This window comes from Spea bombifrons, chromosome 11 (genome assembly GCF_027358695.1).
Source record: "Spea bombifrons isolate aSpeBom1 chromosome 11, aSpeBom1.2.pri, whole genome shotgun sequence".
Taxonomy (NCBI): Eukaryota; Metazoa; Chordata; class Amphibia; order Anura; family Pelobatidae; genus Spea; species Spea bombifrons.
In genome coordinates, this window is record NC_071097.1 from 31,213,068 (window position 1) to 31,234,055 (window position 20,988).

The following is a 20,988-nucleotide window of genomic DNA, read 5'->3' on the forward strand; positions in this document are numbered from 1 at the left end:
GTTCTATCGTACAATGAATGGCTTTTCTGTGGAATTTCCAATTCCAAGCCATTATTTGCATTGTAAACCAGTAGTTTTGCATTAATTTAAGATGTGAATTCCCCGTCTCTCTCTCCCTCCCTGCTATATGTATATCGTAAATGTGAGCAAAGTCGAACAAGACACTGTCAATAAATCATAAAAGGCTTGGAACGCCAAACATCACATCCAGCATCTGTCAGGCCGAGTAATGAGTAACCGTGGTTATCTCGGGCAGATAGGGGGGTTCTCGACATCATTTCCTCTTTTGCTAACAGATAAATTACCACCTGCGACAGCGCAAACATAAGCGGCGGGCTGCTTTCATATCACTTAAAGCGGAAGTTTCACCAAAATCATAAACTTACTGGTGCCTGTTTATAAACTGTAACCATATTGGATGTTATTTCTAGATATTAGTTTTGTGTAGAAATTTTTTATTATTATTATTATTATTACACTGTTCTGCACAGGGGTGGCCCTAGGCACCCCCATAGCAGGAGAAAATAATAGAACATGCTTGTCCCACAGTGCCACTATTGCCCCCAAAAAGCTTGTGGGTGCCACCTTTGCCCCAAAGCAGCTTATCAGTGCCATTCTAACTCCCAAAGTTTTAGAGAGATGGGCCCCGTCGCACTTGCGACCCATGCGACCTCTGTAGTATGCCATGGCCCATAGAAAAGTGGCATAATTCCATATTATGGAAAATTAGGCCCTTCTCGTAAAGATTATATAATCACCCAAGATTCTGTGTTCCAAATGATACTTTGGGGACATCGGATGCTCCAAAGGATACTCCAAAGGGGGGGGGGGGTGGAAGGAAGAGACCTACAGTATTTTGTTATGACACAGAACTATACTGACATACCTCGCAAGTCTCCTATTTTTGGACACAAATGCTTACGTCCCTCTTTCCTCCCCGGATGTCCCTCTAAGAGCTTGAAACGTTTAGTGTACAAACATAATGTTCTGCAGTCCTAATATTAACAATAATATGTTTATAAACAACAGAAGCGTGTTTATATGACAAAGCCCGTACATGTACGGGCTCAAAATGCATTGTTTTCAATGGGTTTAGGGACCGCCCATTGTCCTTAAGGGGTTAAATTGTGTAAGTAAAAAAAACCCCATTATTCTTAGAACCACTTTATAAACAGCCATCATTAGCGCATGAATACTTAATAACCCCCCCCCAAGCCAGGCCTCCAAACCCCTTAAAACAAAAGCAGACCCCCAACATTTCAGGTGGTTAAATGAGGACACCTGTGTTTGGGGTGTGGCAAGAGGAAGGACCGGCCCCAGAAGTGGGTGGGATTAGAGGCGTAACCTACCGTACCTGAACAGCAAACCCCCAATCCTAGAGTCGCGATGGGGCGCGTGACTTTCGTTCTTCCCGGGATGGTCAGGGAAGATGCGAGGGTCTCCCGAACCAGTGGATGCTCCCCACTGCTCACAAAAGCCAGGGACTTCCAGAAAAAAACTGTAGGACTGTAGGGAGGTATTTGAAATATTGGGAGCCATAACAGCATTGTCACTATTTTACATTCATATGTTTTTAAACAAATATGTGGTCTTTATTTTGTGTACAAATAAAGCCATTGTTGTGTCATATATATATATATATATATATACAAGCACGCTCTTGGCCCCCCAAACCCCTTGTGTATTTTGGTTTAGGGGTGCTGCTTTGTTGTGTAACATTTCTGTAAATTGGACCCTTGGCTTCCCGTCTTTAGCATACAAATTATTTGAAAGTACATAAAAATGTAAAATTCAAACACACTCTATCCTAATTTGAATGTAATTCTCATAGTAATTGTAGAAGACCTTGAACACATACTATTACACTGATAAATATTAAAACATGTAGTCCTTACATGGATGAGGGAAACAGTGCTTTGTTGCAAACAGGATGTCTTTATTAATTTAAACACAAACAATAAAATATTAACATTTCTGATTTACATTGTATAACAAATGTTTTTTAGACATGATATATATCGTATAAATATATTTTTTTATTTCATTTATATATATTTATTAAATTAGACACAAATATTAAAATATTAACATTTGTGACACATTATATAACCAATGTTTTTTGTAGACATATATAGATATAAATGTAATTCATATATATTTTATTAATTTAAACACAAATAATAAAATATTAACAGTTGTGATTTTTTAGACATCGTGTATATACCGGTATATATATATATATATATAATATAATGATACTTTCATAATAATAAATTAACATACCCCAATCAAAACACGGACATGCCCTGAGCATGCACTAACCCACACACATACATGCTCCCTGTCCATTTAGCTAAGCTGATTCCCAGGGGCCTTTTCTGGATGTATATGATTTTAACTCTTTACTGGTCCTGGAGTGTGTATTCTCATTCTTCTGGTACCAACAAGGTTAATAATGTACCAAGTCTGTGTTAACCCTTCCAGTACCACCCCTGATATAATTCCACCTTTCAAGGTAGTAGAGGTGTTTTCATGGCCAGAGGACCACACTGGCACTGAAATAGTTAACCCCATGAATAAGCTGAAAGCACACACACACTCCTAAGTGTGTATATATACACACACACCAAGACAGTAGTACATCTATTTAATGGCTTGAGTCCCCAGCAGCTATTTCAGGAAGGTTGCAGTGTCTCCTCCCTGTTATGTAAATAAATATGACTGCTCCATGGGCAGGCTGGGTGGGTGGGTTGTGAGAGCCGCTTAGGAGATGAGCTCCTGTAGCGTAGGGTATTATCAGTAATCACCCAGCTGATGGGTGGCAGGGATGGGGCTGCTGGCGCTGGAGTCCCGCAGCAGTCATCAGTGAGAGGCAGGGGAAGCCTCCTCCAGCCTGGGCTCCACCATGGGAGGACAGCTCACCAGAGGCACTGTGTATGGTAAGGAGCTGGCCAGCACTGATCGGGGGGGGGGGGGGGTCATTGCTGCTCTCACTACACCATGACTTCCCGAGGTAAGGCAGGCCACATACCCTGCACGGGGTGGCATTTAATCCCTCGTTGTGGGTCCGGTTTGTGGGTACACTGTCCGCACTGGATCTGCTGCATGCTGACAATCCACACTCTGCTACTTTGTTTCATTGTGTGCGGCTCTCATTGTGTCCCGACTAATACCCGGAGCCTGCCGAATGCAGATGTAATGCTGTGCTGTGTGTAGCGAGCTGTTTGCTATAGGGGGAGATATCTCTGTGTATTAAGCTTTTCTATTAACCAGTGATGGGATCTCGATTTATGGATGGATCACTTGGTGTAAATAATTGTTTGATCTATATAATAACATATCACTGTGTATGTATGTGTGTATGTATGTGTGTGTGTGTGTGTGCATGTATATGTGTGTGTGTGTGTGTGTGCATGTATATGTGTGTGTGTGCATGTATATGTGTGTGTGTGCATGTATATGTGTGTGTGTATGTATAGAGACAGAGGGAGAGCAAAACAGGTTTTCATAAAATAGCTGAAAATATTCAGAGTTAATTTAATGAAATATATAAAAAATAGTGGTCAACGTTCTGACTAACCTTTTCAGTCTTTGTCAAGACGGTCCATTTTTTTAGATACTACCAGTCCAATTAGGAGTGCTCTGACTTTTGAATATATATATATATATATATATATATACACACACACATACATCTATATCTATATACCGTAGATATAGATATATATTGGATCTATCATTAGGCTACCTGCCTGTTCTGTGCGAGGTTTACTAAGCTTATATTATAACATAATAATCATCAGTATTGGAACCGAACATTATTTTATTTTCAATGAGAACTTATGAAATAGCTGCTTCCTCTGTTCTGTATAATTCTGCAGCAGGGACAGGAAGTTCTAGCACTTAGTAGCACTCCAACTCTCACTATGCCTATCCAGCGCTCAGCTAGTTGAGCATCACCGAAATGGCACTCCACTGACAGTCTCTCCTTTGCTATTATACATTTTTAACAACTCCAGCGCATTACATGGTATGGACTACTACTGCAATCATGCCCAGCCATCCTTTGGCTTTCTGAGCATGATGGGAATTATAGTTTGCGGCAGCTAGACTAACAGAAGTCACCAATACCAGGTCAGCAGAAATTGATCCTGTGGCTTCTTTTCAATAATTTATATATTTTTTTTGGTTAAGTGTAACAATAAACAAAAACAATCATTCCAGGAAAATATAAAAGGTCTCCTTGAAAGTAAATGGTTCCTGGAACCTGATAAATAATGCCTGAGCTCAGGGGCGACCTTGTGATAATTTATTGAACAATCAATAGGGTAAATAATAATAAAAACAGGTTATTGACACCTTAAAAAATTGATTCTAGACAATTGTCTAGGACCTAGTAGAGGCCAATAGATTAACCTGTACATTGTATCAATTGCAGAATTGTATTATTTTGGGAAACTGTCAGCTCTTAGGGCCAGATTTCTATTACCCTGGTTTTTATTTATGGTGTGTAATTAAAATGATTTGTTTTTAATACCATGTCAGTGTATCCCTCCCATGTGTTTAATTTTAAGGAACGTTCCTGATTTTCAGTGTGTATCCCTCCTATTGTTTAATTTTAAGGAACAATTACTGGTTGTCAGTGTGTATCCCTCCTATTGTTTAATTTTAAGAAACGTTACTGATTGCAAGCTCTTTTGTACAGACTTCTTCAATTTCTGTATTATTTCCTGGATTGCACCCTAGGGTTTTTTTAATAGAGGCCGTATTTTCTTTAGGTAACACCTAAAATGACCCCACTTTTTCAAGCACATTGGCTGAACAGGACCCTTGGAAAGTACCTGGGCACCTGCTGCCCCCCCCCCCCCGTGCTCCCTAGTAATCATGTATCGAGTGAAAGCATTGTGTTGTTATATAAATAACATTTTGTTTACGGTTACCCAGTTGGCAACCTCTTTTATAGCGTTCTCCGCGTCCTTTATTATACGCTCCCTTCCCATCATTCAGAATGATTTGTGTTACGGAAAAATAATCAGATGTGAAAGTAGTTTCCTCTGGCCGAAAGCAGTCATCACATGCATGTCTCATGTGGGCGAGAGAAGGGGCCCCGCATGTGCGTTTATTAAAGAGAGCGATGATTAAATATGTAGATCGCATTGGAGGGGGGTCGTGCTGGTTGGAATAAAGAGCACAGAGGAGCCGAACAGTAAAGGAACGCTCTAGATCTGGCTGGCTTCCTTTAGCCGCTCGCCCACTGGCTTTCAAAGGGTTACTGCGAGAAAGAACAGGCTCGTATTCAACATTAAAAGAAGGGATTTATAATAACCTTCTGTTACACAATATTTTTTGGAATGGGCTTTAAGCTACTCTCCAATTTTCAATCGAGTTCATCCATAAAGAGTGCATTGTGTGATAAGTGATGAAACGCATAATGGTATAATCTCCGGGATTGGACCGCGTTTGGAGCGGAACTGTCACTTTTCCCCAAACATTGCCATTCACTACATATAATGAAAGTGTTTACAGAAGAAAATAAAACAATAAAAAAGTAAATATGCAAGTTGCCATCCAAGCTGCTTGTTCTCAGAATCTCTAGGATTATTCCTCCCCATTAAATCCTCCCTCTCCTTTTTTGTTAGGATACGGTCCTTTATTGGTGGGTGGGGAGAGAAAACGGGATAACATGAGGACACGAAAACCATTGAAATGCTAGTTATGCCTTATTTTTGCCGCTTATATCAGCTTTCATAAATCATTAAAACACGTGTGGTGTCATTTAATACTCGTTCTTCAACCTGTATATGAATAAATTACCTTTAGGAGAAGCTGCAGCTTTAGAGCTTAAAGTAGATAATAAATGGCCGGAAAGAATTCCTATTGAGATCAATCGGAGTATGTGTGGGTTTTTTTTAGACCATACCTGGGAACTCTGTGGGGGATTATATAGAATGCCCCCATGCATTGTACAGCGCTACGGAATTTGATGGCGCTATATAAAACAATAAATAATAATTATATATAAATCAATTTATTTGTGTTGAAAGCAGCGAGCGTTCCTCTTTAAAACAGATTTCAATCAAAGACTTCTGTTCTCTGAAGATTAGTGGTTTGTTACAGTATAAAAATTCAAGGGAAATGCTCTTTTTAAGTTTGCGAGGCAGATCCAGTGATCTACTAATCCGATAATCGTTGGAAGTCATTCTGTGAAATAGCTTCGCGTTGGAAGAAGAGTATCAATGGAAAACTCCAAATAACCTAAAAGACTCTGTATTGATCGGTGTAATCAATACTCGAGTGATTGCGGATCGGGTCACAGCGTGAAATTAAACAGAACTCCATTCTGATAGCGCTAAAGATGATGAGTGAAAATGGACGTAAATACGTAAATATATGGATATATTACTATTACACGCGGGTTAAAGCGAGTTCTCTCCGTCTGCCGTAACCTGATCGGAATTTAATCTCATTACAAACGTGTATAAACTTGTATGATGCATTTTTCGTATAAATAGGGATTGCTGGAATTTTTTATTTACAAAATATCACCTATCCCAAAATATCCGCCACTTGCAGCATTACTCAAATTCCGTGTTTTACCTTTAAACCCCGGGGTCTCTTTTTTACCCACAAATATACTTATTTTATAAAAACCAGGACGTGAGATTTAGCATATTGTTCATCCTTTTCTTCTACACGTTTGTAACGCAGACAGACCCAGATCCCGGGCTTTGTACACGATAAGAATATTACGAGTTAAAAAGAACTATTATTTAAAGGTGCTGTTCCACTTAGACAAACGTTTCATTGTACCCTCTAGTATGTTAAAGGGACACAGTAGCCATCATGTACACTCTAATACATATGATATAATAATATAATATATCATACGAGTAATTCCTTTAAGTTTTGTGCAAATGCATGGGAGAATTCTGCATACCCCCCCCATAGACCTTTTGCCTTTTTCTCGGACCCCCAGCTACCTGACATGCAGGAGATGTGTTGGACTGGGCACATCTACTGCTTTTGGCCGCATAATACTGATTAATTACAATGGGGGGGCTTTCCTGCCGCTGAATGGCCGCATAAAAATGGGGCCACCGATGGAGCGTTGGGCTGCAGCTCTGAAGCTGCAGCTTCTCCCAAAGGTAAATACTTTTTTAACAGCCTGATGAATGCAGGTTAAATTACTCACAGGGTAGCACTTTCTGGGGACATTAGACTGTCCCTTTAAGCAAATAAACCTTATCAGATCTGTGGTTTTATCGTTTCCTTTATGTTTTTAACATCCGCTGGCGTTTCTATGGCAACAGTCTTTCTTGTCACATGAGATTTTAGTGTTTCTAGCAAAAACATTATGAATAAAGCGACAATTTCCATGCTTAATGAATTATTTCTAGGAACGGTTTAGGGCAGTCAGCAGCGCTAGGAATGATGTTTCTAGCGTGGCGGTTAGTTGCAACATTTTGAAATTCAACAGAGTAGATGGAAGGGAATGAATGGCTTGAAAAAGCAGATTTGGGTTCATTGTGTAAAAAATAATTTGGATTACAGACTAGTAAATATAGACCAGTCAGTCTGACAAGGAAAAGAGCAAAATGTTGGGTTTTTTTAGGAGATACAATGTAGTCATCAAGTGTAAGGTATATAATGACAGATTAAAATCCTTGCCCGTTGCAAGTCTTAAAATAACGTGTTTCTCTTTTTTAAACCGTTTTCACATAATGAAATAGTTTCAGGCATCCAGATATGTGTCACATGTATGGAATACATACGTGATATATAATAGGTGATATAATCAGATGGATAGAATCTGGCTTATTATACTGCCTTGTGATATACTATAGAATGCCTCAGTCTTAATCACACAGAGAGACCTTTTGATTCACGAAAGGCCAGGGAGGGAAGGATTTCCATTGCAAAAAGTAGGAATTTAATATATAGCTTTATTTAGGTCAGTGTCACATGACTGCCTGGAATTGGGGCTTAAAGGTCTGCAGGTAAAGGAGGATAATTGGAATAAAACGAATGTTTTTCGGTGCTAATCATCACTTCTGAACAGGGCACTATATTTAATGCTCAAAGAAAAATGTTTTGAGTAAACCCTATGGTTTGTTTGGTTCTTGTTAGACATGGTGTCAAGGCTTTTGAATCAAAGGGGTAGATTTAATACGTTGAACCGGTTGAAATGTATAGACCTGGATCAATATGGGGTACGGAAAGCCTGGACCTCTATGACCATCAGCATATCGGGCTCACTGTAATTAATGGGCCAGTTGAGATATGACCTCATAACCTGACCTCATAACTCGCTAGAAAGGACTGCGGTGCCGCCCTGGGTTAGGCCTTAGGCCACTGCCTGGGACTAAGTTTATGGCCATAGCTGCATTGTAGTGATAGGAGAGAACGCGCACATTCTCACTTCATTCTTCATTCTCACTTCAAAGGAACGGTGTCACGGACGGTGGTCGGTTTCAACATTTAAATCTGAAAAGGCTGGTCTCAGCTAGAAATATTTCCAGTCTTACATGAGTAATAACTAAAGCGACATATGGAAGCTGCAAAAAGGAAGTGAATGTAACACGGTCGGTCAGGGGAATTTTAGAGTTTCATTTCTTTATTCTAATTCCGTTGTGGGATTATTTCAGAGAATTGCATACGTCACTCACATTCACAAATGTATTCGTTAAGATACTTGGTGCTTTGGAGGAGAAAGGCAGACTGTTAGGGGGTATTATAATTATATCTGGGATCTTCTGCCCCCTCCATTCTCCATATGGGAGCCATAGGGGCAAAGCTGGGTTTAAGGAAGTGGCGCGTGGAGGCGGGGTTTGGTGGGGAGTGGGTGTGGCTAGACAATGAATGGGAGGAGCTAAACACCAAATCCCATAAGAGAATAAACGGGCTACCCCGTAGACACTGGGAACACTCCAGCTGTGCCACAAGCCTCAGTGTATTGCAGATAATTGCTTTGGGGCAACTCCGAGGGGGTCCTCAAGTATAGGTGTAGCATTAAGGAGACAAGCCTTTATTGAAGCTCTTTTATTATGCATTCCCGTTTTATAAGAACGGCATAAATCTCCTTTTAAATAAAGACCCCTGCCTTCTTTTATGTTCAGTTTAGTAAATTAGGGAGCTGACTTGGTGAAGTTTGTTTAAAACTAAGTTAAAGGGGAATGTGTATATTGTGCGGTGCGTTTTGTGTAGTATTGTGAAGGACATGCTGGTTAGCATTCTTGTGTGTATATTGATAAATAGAGGTAAGAAGCACCGGGTATAGTTTAGGTTTCTCAAGCACCAACATACACAGGTGTGTCCCGGAAAAGTCCAGTACCTGCCAGGGAGGATTCTGGATTCTTGTAACACGCCTCGGTATTGCTTGGTTTTCAGAGCTCGTCTTTACTGAACTACAGCTCCAATAGATCCCCGAAGCTCTGCGACACCGTGTTAATGCCAGCGGTTTTCGAATGGGATGCCCAAAAAGCTCATTTAGGTGTGATAGTCTGGTATCTACATACTTTTTGTCAAAATAACTTCTGATTGCTTCAATGATCCCTGTTTGGTTGAAAATTGAGCAGCTGAACCTAAGACTTGGCGATGTGGCAAGAACGAAGCCACCACTGGAAACAGGAGGACCAAGAAACCTGGTGTGAGGAAAGGGGTTTCCGCTACCTTGGCTCTGGCTTGTTTTTCTCTTCATTCGCCAGCCGGAGCCAAGCTGGGCTCAAAGAGTGATATTTATTCACTTACCATAAAGCTACCAGTTGACCACCCGTCTGGGGTCTTGTACGCATGCCATCGCACTAAAAGGGACACATCTTGGATGATCAGCACAGTTCTTTACATGGCAGGACAGGTTGCCGTCAGGGGATTTAAATTTGACTGCTTTAGATGCCATTAAAAATGATTATGTTAAAAACGATGCCCAGAAGGCCCTTTAACTCATAACACATAAAAAGCATTATGCCGGACAGCAAAGATCGCAATGCAGCCGTGCATGCGTATCCAATTGCATACAAGTCACGTAAAGAGAATGCATGGAGCCCATTTTGGAACACTTGTACATATTTTTTTTCATTTTATATTAAAAACATTCAAACTTTTAGATACAAGAACAGCTGCAGCAGGTGACCCCATTTCACCCTTTCAATTTACATATATCAAATTATGACACAAAATCATGAAAGCACAGCTAAGCATCTGTTCTTTGGTAAAGTCTAAGCACCCTTTAGAAGCCAGAGGGGCGTTCAGTGTGTTGGATATGTTAAAAACGAGTACAAATCAAAATTCACCTTTTTGGAGCCTCAATGGGTCGGTGGAGCCTATATATTGAAAACAGAACCGTCCGGATCTAATGTGTACTGAGCATTTTTTAAGTTACACGGTGGCTTAGTATTTCCAGTTACTGCTGTTTTCATTTGCCGTTTAGAACATTTATTGGATTATTTGCAAATGTAATGTTTGGTTGCCAGTGTATAATATATTATAGTATATTACCAGTATGAAATTTAGTTTCAGAGACAGGTAACTTTATTGAGCACAGCTGAACCTGGCAGCTACGCTATATGGACAAAAGTATTTGGACACCTGACCATTACACCAACAAGGACTTTTATGACATTGCATTCTAAATACATAGACATTAATATGGAGTTGGTCCTCCCCTTTGCAGCTTTAAGAGCTCCCACTCTTCTTGGAAGCTCTTATTGTTGCAAAGCTTCTTCCACAAGATTTTCAAGTGTTTCCGTGGGAGTTTCTGCCCATTCATCCAGTAGAGCGTTTGTGAGATCAGGCACTGATGTTGGATGAGAAGGCCTGGCTTGCAATCTTCATTCCAGTTCATCCCAAAGGTGCTCGATGAGGTTGAGGTCAGGACTCTGTGCGGCCGGTCAAGTTCTTCCACCCCAAACTCATCCAACCATGTCTTTATGGACCTTGCTTTGTGTGCCGGGGTGCAGTCATGCTGGAATAGAAAAGGGCCTTCCCCAAACTGTTCCCACCAAGGTGGAAGCATAGCCTTCTCCAAAATGTCTTGGTATGGAAGTTAGAGGCCCAACCCCTAAAAAAACAGACCATTATTCCTCCTCTTCCAAACTTTACAGTTGGCAGAATGCAGTCAGACAGGTAACGTTCTCCTGACATCCGCCAAACCCTGACTCGCCCATCAGACTGCCAAACAGAGTCCACAGACGACGTGCTTTACACCACTCCCATCGGGCATTGTACTTGGCAGCTCCTGGGCTCCATGAAGCTCCTGCCGCACAAATATTAATGCCAGGGGAAGTTTGGAACTCTTCAGCTCTTGAATTAGCGGGGCGTTGGTGACTTTTACGCACCTCAGCACTCGGTGTCTACGCTGTGTGACTTTACGTGGTCTTTCGCTTCATGTCGGAGTTGTTGCTGTTCCAATTAAACCCATTAGAGTTGGCCGTGGAATATCTAGCAGGGATGACATTTCAGAAACTGACTTATTGCGGAGGTGGGGTGCTATCCTAGTACCACGCTCAAATTCATTAAGCTCTTCAGAACTACCCATTTTTCTTACAAATGTTTGTAAATGCAGACTGCAGGGCTAGGTGTGTGATTTTATACAACGGTGGCAACGGGTCTGATTCAAACGAAACTTAGAAACCTACCAGATCAGACCACATCATGCTGGAGTTTCCCTTTAACAGCAACATCATGCCGGAGTGCCCCTTTAAGAGGAAGTAATTTACTTCTCCCAATTTGTGACAATTTAAAAAAAAAAATTACAACACAATTGGGAACTGTTAACCGTCGCCATGGTAAAATAATATATATATATATTATTGCTTTAAAAAAAGAATGGTTAAAACTTAAATAAACCTGTTAAAAATGTATATAAATACTTGGGATTTCCTATATTTTAAAAGTAAACTCTGCAGAGAGAATATGATAGAATGTAACGCGTTGTAATCTTCTCAGTCTAGTGGCTTTGAAGTGCAGAAGCTCCAGTTCAATGAAATATTCATAACGTGGAAGTTCATTTAATGTTTGGCTTTCTCTGTTCGGCGTTGGTGGATCTGGCAGGGATGTAGATGTAACATAAAGACAGTTCCAGTCCCATGGAAACTGAACCTAAATAATTCAGTGCAGTGGATGTACGGATTAAAAGCTCCAGGGTAAGGGGAACCTTAATTTAACGTTGGCAGGCTTGCACAGACCTATGTATCCTATGCATTGTATGATAAGTATAATATTATATAGGGTTATTTCCGTGAAATTCTCTCTCTCCTTTAATATGCCCGTAAATGGGCCACTTTGCACCCCCTAGCTCCCTAGGGCACTATGTGCACTCTGAGTGCATGCGTAATTAGTGCTCTCTTCCATCTCACCCAGTGATTTACTCTTAAAGAGGCAATAAGGCACTTTTATGACCCTAAATGAGCGTCTCACTCAAAAGCTGTGCTTTTTCTACCTTATGGAAGGTAGAACAGGAGACCCCCTACTTCTCAGGTGTCTGAATGGACACATGCACCACAGCAGGTATATCGATGACATAGCTGCTCACTGGCGGTTTTTGGCATTTTCATAAATCCTATATGGTTTTATGATATTTTAACCCTTTTTGCTTCCAGGCCATATTGCAGCACGGTTAAGATATTTGCTGCTGTTTCAGTGACCTTCACGTCAACCCACTGGTTCTTTTGCGTTTCATTGTTCCACCTGTTTACATTATCCTCCGCGTTGATCTCTCCCATCGCAAACATGGTTTGTTTAATAAATAGAATATTGTTGCCAGTGCTTATTTATTATACACGGCTTATAACGAGTTTGTGTATGAAAACTGGAAGGGCGTCAGAAAACATATGTTTTGGGAAATTCTCAAGTGAGCAGAAAAATCCCCAAATCTGATTTGTTTGAGGGGGTGTGGGGGGCTAGAGGTATGTGCTTTACGGCCACTCTTCTGTTGCGTTGCAGTCGACCCATCACCATGCTTTTCTCTGTATCGAAGCGCTGCTGGGGGGGGCAGGTTTGTAGGTCAGTGCTGGATATTAAGAAGATGTAGTCTTTTCAGTGTATTAATTGGGTCAAAACATTTACTCTGTCATTTACACTAATGAAAACACTAATTTGGCATTAAATAATTAGTCGATTGAATGCTCTTTGTGTGGTGTAAGTGTTCATTCATTAAGTTCACTCCGCTGACGCTGTCAGTGTCATCCGAGCAGAAGCTGCAGGGAAAGCCATGAAGAAGCGGCAGCAATGTGGCGGAGTGCAGATTATTATTACAGCTGCGTCTGGGGTCCATCAGAAACAGGGCCCCGGTCAGTCTTTGGCTTTGCCTTCCTATTTTGTGTTCCTGTTGTTTCCCGTCCGTCACTGGCCCTACCTCTGTTGCTTTTTCGCTGCCTGTGGGTAACCCTGGGTTCAGCTTGCTGACATTAGTTAGATTGTAAGCTCAATGGGCTCTAAGGGGACAGATTGTAGCTCCCGCCTGTACCTGAGGCTGGGCACAGAGCCAGGGCCATGGCTGGACTGGGCCCCGATATCTACTGTGAAGCCGAATGGGCAAAAAGCCATAGCGGCCATCGGAATATTTTGGGTTCTGTTCAGGTGCAAAGAATACAAACCCAGCGCAGAGTCAAACTGTGTGATTACGGCTGGTTGCAGGCACGGAGTACTTGGCTCCTTGGGCTATTAACAAAAACAATAAGGCACAGAACCGTTAAACGGAGCAGATGTTCCATGTTAAGGATCCGCGGCGCTGAGAGGGCTGTCTGCGGTATGTATGCATTCTCCTCATACTCGGCGTCCTTTACGAAGGTCAGCTCTGTTTAAAAACATATAGTAACTAAGAGACGTCTGCCATAGGCTCGCTGTGTGTATCCAGCAGGTTGATTTAGTAACGTCTCAGTTATTCCACTATTAGTTCCTTAAATGATCCTTTTTTACGCTAATGGATTCAATCCTCAACGCGACTAGGAAAAAACACATTGGGAGCCCGTGAACATACAATAACACCCAACACCCGTAGCTATAACATTATAGAGACTTAAAAGCAGAGGGTTGTTTCCCCAAACATTCATCAGTCCTCGGTCTCATCTTATATTCAGGATAAGCCGGTGTTTATTTTATCTTAAGTAAATATGGAGACATATGTGTTTTGGTAGGTGTCCTTAACGGGCTGGTTGATACCGGTCGTGAAGAAGACGGGTCTGCTCTGGAACTCAGCGATTTGTTCTTGATGCTAAGCTTAGCCGGCAGTGCCCTAAAGCAAAGTCACATCGTGCCCAGCTGGGACCACCAATTCTCGCAGCCGGTCTGCTTTTCATTCGTCTTCGTGGGTCGTACTTTACATAAAACATGTTCGACGTCGACTTTCCCCTTAAGAGCAACTACATGATGTCACGATTCATCTGGATCTCATAGTAACGTAGTGATGTCGTCATTTAGGTTAAAAAAAGTCCATCAACTTAAACCCTTCTACCTATCCTTCCTGCTTTTGATCCAAAAAGAAAAGAAAAAAAAAAAACCCCAATTAAGCTATTTTTCGAGTCAGATTCTTGACTCCAAAAGGGAATCAGATTTCCCCTTGGATCAGAAAACGTATTTCTCGTATAACGAATTTGAAACGCTTGGCTGCATTAACGTTCTCGTCTTTGGTCTCCATACCTCTCCAAATATATACGCGTATAACGGGTTTTTTTTATATTTTCCTCTTTCCAGTAAGAAAAAAAATTGAAACAGAGCTGTCAGTGGTTATGGAGAATACGGCAAAAGGGAAATCTAATCAGAGTCTTGACACAGTGATCTTGCTCGTGGAAATAGAATTATGTTAAAGGTTATTTACAGAGAACGCACTTTTTAAAATTATTACAACTGCTTGGATAGTTTTATGGGCATTTAAAAGCCATTGAACACCAAGTGCTTTTTTTTTCTGTAGAAACCAGCATATAATGATAATTTAAATGTCACACTCAGAGGCACTCTTTCCAATGGCCAACAGTTGTATGAATCAGGCAATCAGTGGTACTTTTCATTTTATTTGTGCTTTGGGAGTACCATTACTTAAGTTATGGTGGGTAAAGGTGATGGAAAGGTGTTCTTCCCTCAGAAATCTCATGGTGCTGCCACAACCACAAGGGATTCTGGGTAGGCGCATGCAAATAAGGTCAACAATTATCACCTTTTGCCTCTATGTGCACTTTATACATGGATCCTGTGAAAGTAATTGCCCACAAAAAACTCGGGTAAGAGGTGCAGTAGCCAGATCACCGCTCTTGGACAGCTGTTTCATCCTTAATGGGACTCGTCAGTTTATATATAAAATGGACATGGAGGCAAAAGGTGATAATTGTTAACCTTCTTTGCATATGCCTTCCCAGAATCCATTGTGGTTGTGGCAGCACCATGAGATTTCTGAGGGAAAAAAGGCCTTCTGGCTTGTCTGGTGTCTGTAGACTTGTGAGGCTGTGACCACGCTTTTGATTTTTGTTTTGGACACCATGTTTTTGGATCGCTGTTTTTTTTTTTGGCAGTGAAGCCTAAAGGGGGCTTCTCCCTTGCAGGAGTGCCCTGAAGGCATAAGGGGTCTCACCCTTCAGGGGTGAGACTTGAAGATCCGGCCCTCTCATGGGGGGGGGAGAAATTTGTCTGGGTTCTCCTTGAGGTAACCCAGTATCGTATACTGGGCTTCTGTCGCCTCTTCGGGCACAGAACAGCACCCATGGAGCATGCACCTCGGGCTCCATGAGCGGTGATCTGGCTACTGTACCTTTTCCTGAGTTTTGTCTAAAGGCTGTCCTGTACAGCGGGAAATTACTTTTAAGGGGTCCATTTATAAAGTGGATATAGAGGCAAAAGGTGATAATTGTTAACCTTATTTGCATGTGCCTACCCAGAATCCCTTGTGGCTGTGGCGGCACCATGAGATTTCTGAGGGAAAAACAAGCCTTCTGACTTATCTGGTGTCTGTAGATGAGTGTTTAATAATGCTACTGCTTTGGGAGTAGAAACATTGATCATGCCGGCAGATAAGACCCTTTTGCCCAACTAGTCTGCCTGATTCTCCTGCTTTACACCCTTACTCGTGAGTGCCATTTTAACACAGCATCTTTATTTTTTTTTTAGCAAAAAGTCCAGATTTTAGACTAATCATTGAATGGAGCTACAAGGCTGTCAGACAGGTGCTGTGAATCCCGATATTCGTTCCGTGGCGCTAGCGTGATTTGTAGAAGAAACTGCAGAATACGCATTGAATTTTATCCTACTCTTCTAATATTATCTTGTGTTACCAAATCACACAATATATTCAAAAACAAAGTTACAAATCTGGTTACATTCAGCAAATGAAAAACAACGTCAGTTACTTTGTTCTGGAGGTCAAAATAGTTATAGAAGTCGTCCATAGGTAGCTTTACTGATGCTGCAGGGCCACAGCTCCCATGATGCTCAACCATCCATTTCTATAACCAATTATCATGGGAGCTTTAGCTTCACAGAAGCTTCCTCTAGTTATAACCAGAAATTCATTTTTTTGGTTTATTTCATTTTATGGCTTTTTTTCATTTGTAATTCTATACGTCTGTTAGACTGTACGTTCCTGTGAGCAGGGTAGAAGAGGATCTAAATCCTATAGTACCACGCTGTGGGCTAATAAAAATAATAATACATTGCATCTATCAACCAGCTGAATAAATTTACATATAAAACACAAAATGTAAAAAAATACAAACATAGAAACCGTATACTTATGCAGAAATAAAAGCTTTTTGGCCCACCTATATTGCTTATTTTTTTTACTGGATAGAAACCATAGTTGGCTGATTCTCCGTGCTATGCCTAGGGGGCTAAAGTAGAATTCCAACCACGCTGAGGTCCTGAGGTTGGCTGAGAATCATGAGAGTATCAGCGGCAGACACCTGGACTCTTGCCGCTGGCCGGACCCTGGTCTGAGTATAAACTCAGCTTCAGACAAGGCTGCACTAAGGCACCTGATGGACATTTGCACGCAGATCACTCTTTGTTTACTACGCAGATACCATGGAGGGAGATTACTGCTTTGTGTATTATAAACAAGTTTATCCCCACTCAAACCTTCGGGCTTGGCAGCCTGCCGCTCGCAATCTTTTCTCGGGGTGAGACTCGTTGCCAAAACATAATTAATATGGAAAAACTAACTGATAAGTAAAAAAAGCATGTCTGTCATTTTTACAAACAGTACCTTTAAAGAATGCGGTAGAGATAAGAATTGGATCCTTTGAGAACTCAATTGAAAAATACAGTCGAAAACATGCTAATGACGTCCATCCTTCATAGGCTTTAATTAGTCAGAGGGTCTGTCTGTGTGATTAAGACTGAGCCATTCTAATTTTTTTTTAATTACAAGACAGTATGAGGTGTTTGTCTAGTAGATAAGCCTCAGATAACAGAGTAAGAACATACAAATGGCTACTATGGAGCTGCCTGAAAACATTATCTTATGCAAAAACTACAACTTTTAAAAATCTTTTTTTTTTTTTTTATATTTATCTTGTCTCCTCCACCTATTTTTCTATCAATATTTATTGAATATGAATTTTTTATTGGTATCATACGTTCACTTTAGTAATTATATATATATATATATACATACATACCTCCACAATAAAAAATATTAACTTAATGTACGTTTGAACAATAAATTGAGGCGCTGACACAGTACACGTATAAATCAGAGGTGCATTTACATACATCGACCTTTCCTTAACAACTACTAGCCACAAATATTGTATATAAAATGAACAGAAATCCAGCTCTCTGTAAGTGGATTCTACCAAAAATTATGCAATTATTTTTCAAATATATCATTATTTTACATTATGATCTGCTAATTGTGTGATTTATTATAATTTTTATTAATGAAGAAAATGGTTAAAAAAAAGTGGTTTTATATATTTTGGATTTATTCTGTTTTACAATAAAATATTGTATATATTATATCACATAAAAACTATGCGCAGTTTATTTCATTTTGCAACCCCCCACTCTTTTATATTTGTATATCGTAAATCTTATCCTTCTGTTTTTTTTTCTGTTCATGCTGCGTTTATTCAGAACGAGCTGTCATGCAAGTTTTTTAATTTCCTGGTGCATATAATTCTTCGGAATGTGTGTCCATAATGTCTCTTTAGTAATTTCAGGTTTTTAAGACAATAAAGTCTATCGTGTTATCATAATGAGCCTAATCTCTTTATCGTTTTGCATATAATGATATAATAAGGGATTTCATTGTGTCTCTTGTAGCTAGAGATGCTTGTGAAGAACACGCCATTAGGCCGAGAATTGGTTCTAAACTTCTAATACAGATGTCTAGTAAATTGGCCCTAGGGTTTCTAGCGCCCCCTCCTGCCTGCACTTTTCTTGCCAACAGCACCATAGGCAGAAGCTTAATTCACCTAGACTACCACCTCCTTGGACTTGCCACCCTAGGTCTTGTCCCCTAGGCCAAAATACGTTGCTGCTGCTTGGTGGGGTCAGCGTTGCCCCGCATTGTAATAGCAAAGGATGGCGGCAACGGCTTATCATCTGGTTTATGGCTAAAAACCTATAAAAGTCTCTTTTTGCTTGCTTCTGCGTGTAGGAGCGCCCCATCGCGTGGTAAATGCGAGGGAATGATCGCCAGGCTAACGTGTGTTCTGTGCTTTTCCAGGTTGGGCCAATGGTGGCACCTACCAAAAATACATCATTGGGCAGCGCTGGAGTAATTTTGAGACAAAATTACTGTTATTTGCTTTATAGTTCCTCTAGTTTTTGGGTGACAGATAATGCTGTCATGTGTAGAATAGCATTATATGGCGAGTATTTAGTCTAGAAAGACGTGATGAATCTAGATTGTAACGTATTGAAAGCTCCCGGGCAGCGTTGCCTTCCGTGCAAAGAACCACTCAGCTGCTGATTTGTTGAAGGTCATTACGTCCTACAAAAACATTATTATTAATTTTTTTTCTCCGGGACGCATATGGCAGGTTAAGTTACCATCTGGCGTAACGACGCTAAAGAAACATAAAGCCTGGAAACTTTTATTTTATTCACAGTAGGAACGTTCTAACTGGGTGAAGTGTTAAAATGATTTACAGAAATCGACCTTTACAGTTTGGGTCTTATACGGCCAACTTGTGTTTTATTGATCTATGGAACACTAAGCATTCTATCCATCTCTCCGTCCCGTACGAAGAATTACCCAGACAGAGGGGTATTAACGGATAATTCCTTAGAACTTTAAGACCTGGAGTCTCCGAGTGAATCCATGCATTTCTTTACTTTTCCGACTTGTGATATTTGTTGATTTTTTTTTTTTTTTATAATTGGTCTTTTTGTTAATTAAAGGTGGAAGTCTAGAAATGTGTGGTTGAGGTCTGCTTATTTTCATGAGTGTTCATAAGGATGACTCCTTTGTTTGTTTCAGATTCCATAGGTGGGACCATTCCAGGGGCTTCCCATCGATGCCACCACAAACAGAAACACTGCACCTCAATCCAGCAATGTGGCAGCTTGATGATCAGCCCTCTCCTGTTCCACCCCCATGCCAAAGGCTCGCAGATCATCATGGACGCCACACAGAAAGCCGTGAAGCGGCAGGCGAGTTTCTGCAATGCCATCACCTTCAGCAACAGACCGGTGGTCATTCATGAGCAAGTCCGCCTTAAGGTAGGACGTATTTCATGAACGACATGTCGACCATACAGGATTTAGGACTTTCCTTATTGTATCCCAATAAGCATATAGGTGAAACCCTATTGTAGTGGAACCTGCCGGCACTTTAATGACTTGAGTTAGTCCTGGAGGACTAGTTGAGATCCTCTGTTATGGTACATTCTAGAGTGTAGGAAATAGTTAAATATTGTTAAACCATAGTACATAAAATATATCTGCAACATAATAAACTGGAGCATGAATCCTTCTCATTCCACACTCAACAAACCATACTCACCTCCCAGAAGGAGAAGACACCTACCAACTGTTTGTAATAAGTCATAATAAGTCATGTGTGTATAGGTATAAATGGGGAGAATTAATTGAGAATTTGCTAAGTTTTAAATATAATAAATACAATAGAAAAATAATTGAAACATGAAACGAATGAATGAGAAATGTCCTAGTTGAATATTTGCCAGCACCCCCTCAAATGGAAGACGCATTGGAAACGTTGAGTCAAAAAGACACAAGGTTACAACGTTCTAGAGCTGGAAGATTAGATGGATATTCGTACTAAATATTCATATTAAAATACACTTCCCCCAGCTCCGAGCCTTCCTACATCTTTCTGTTTCATCTAGCAATAACATCGGGTCAGGGCATCACCGAGTCTCGGAGTGAATTAAAAATGTAGCGAAAAAAATATTCTGGCAGTTTTTCTCCCATCGTTCTGGATCGGAGGCTTATCTTGGATATGTTCGTTTTCTCTTCAAAATTGGCATGAAGAAAGAAAAACACATCTGAGTTTTTTAAATAGTGAGAGAGAAAAATAGCGCGCACGTTTTTATTTTGTGAGAGTTCCTCGGCTTTTAGACAGCTCGCAGTTCTGAAACTTCACGCCTGGCTTACTTCAACTTTAATGGAGGGAAAGGTTATAAATCGAACAAGCATATTTGACCAACGAGATTCGCTGAGGCTACGGGCTGTCAAATATAATTAGATGCAACATTTTTGCTTTGGCCAGTTATCCCAGAACAAAAAAAAGATCTTTTATTTTCAGTGTAGCTCCTTCTACAGTCTTCATTTATGAGATATATAAATATATATATACCATTACATAAGTTATGGTGAGTAAAGGTGATGGAAAACCCTTCCACTTAAAATCTAAGGGGTAGTAGAAGTATTATTAAACACTCATCTACAGACACCAGACAAGCCAGAAGGCTTGTTTTTCCCTCAGAAATCCCATGGTGCTGTCACAACCACAGGGGATTCTGGGTAGGCGCATGCAAATAAGGTCAACAATTATCACCTTCTATATACATATGCCCATTTGTAATGCATAAAGAA

At 40.6% G+C, this 20,988-nt stretch overlaps 1 protein-coding gene across 1 annotated transcript in view; it reads left to right on the forward strand.

The window, feature by feature from the left end:
• The first annotated feature begins 2,778 nt into the window (after positions 1 to 2,778).
• NEURL1 (neuralized E3 ubiquitin protein ligase 1) overlaps positions 2,779 to 20,988 on the forward strand; it is a 37,237-nt gene continuing 19,027 nt past the window's right edge. Inside the window, exons 1-2 of the mRNA XM_053450296.1 lie at positions 2,779 to 2,939; positions 19,409 to 19,650. Of these exons, the coding sequence (XP_053306271.1) occupies positions 2,906 to 2,939; positions 19,409 to 19,650 (276 nt within the window). The 5' untranslated portion in view covers positions 2,779 to 2,905. The remainder of the gene's footprint in view (positions 2,940 to 19,408; positions 19,651 to 20,988) is intronic.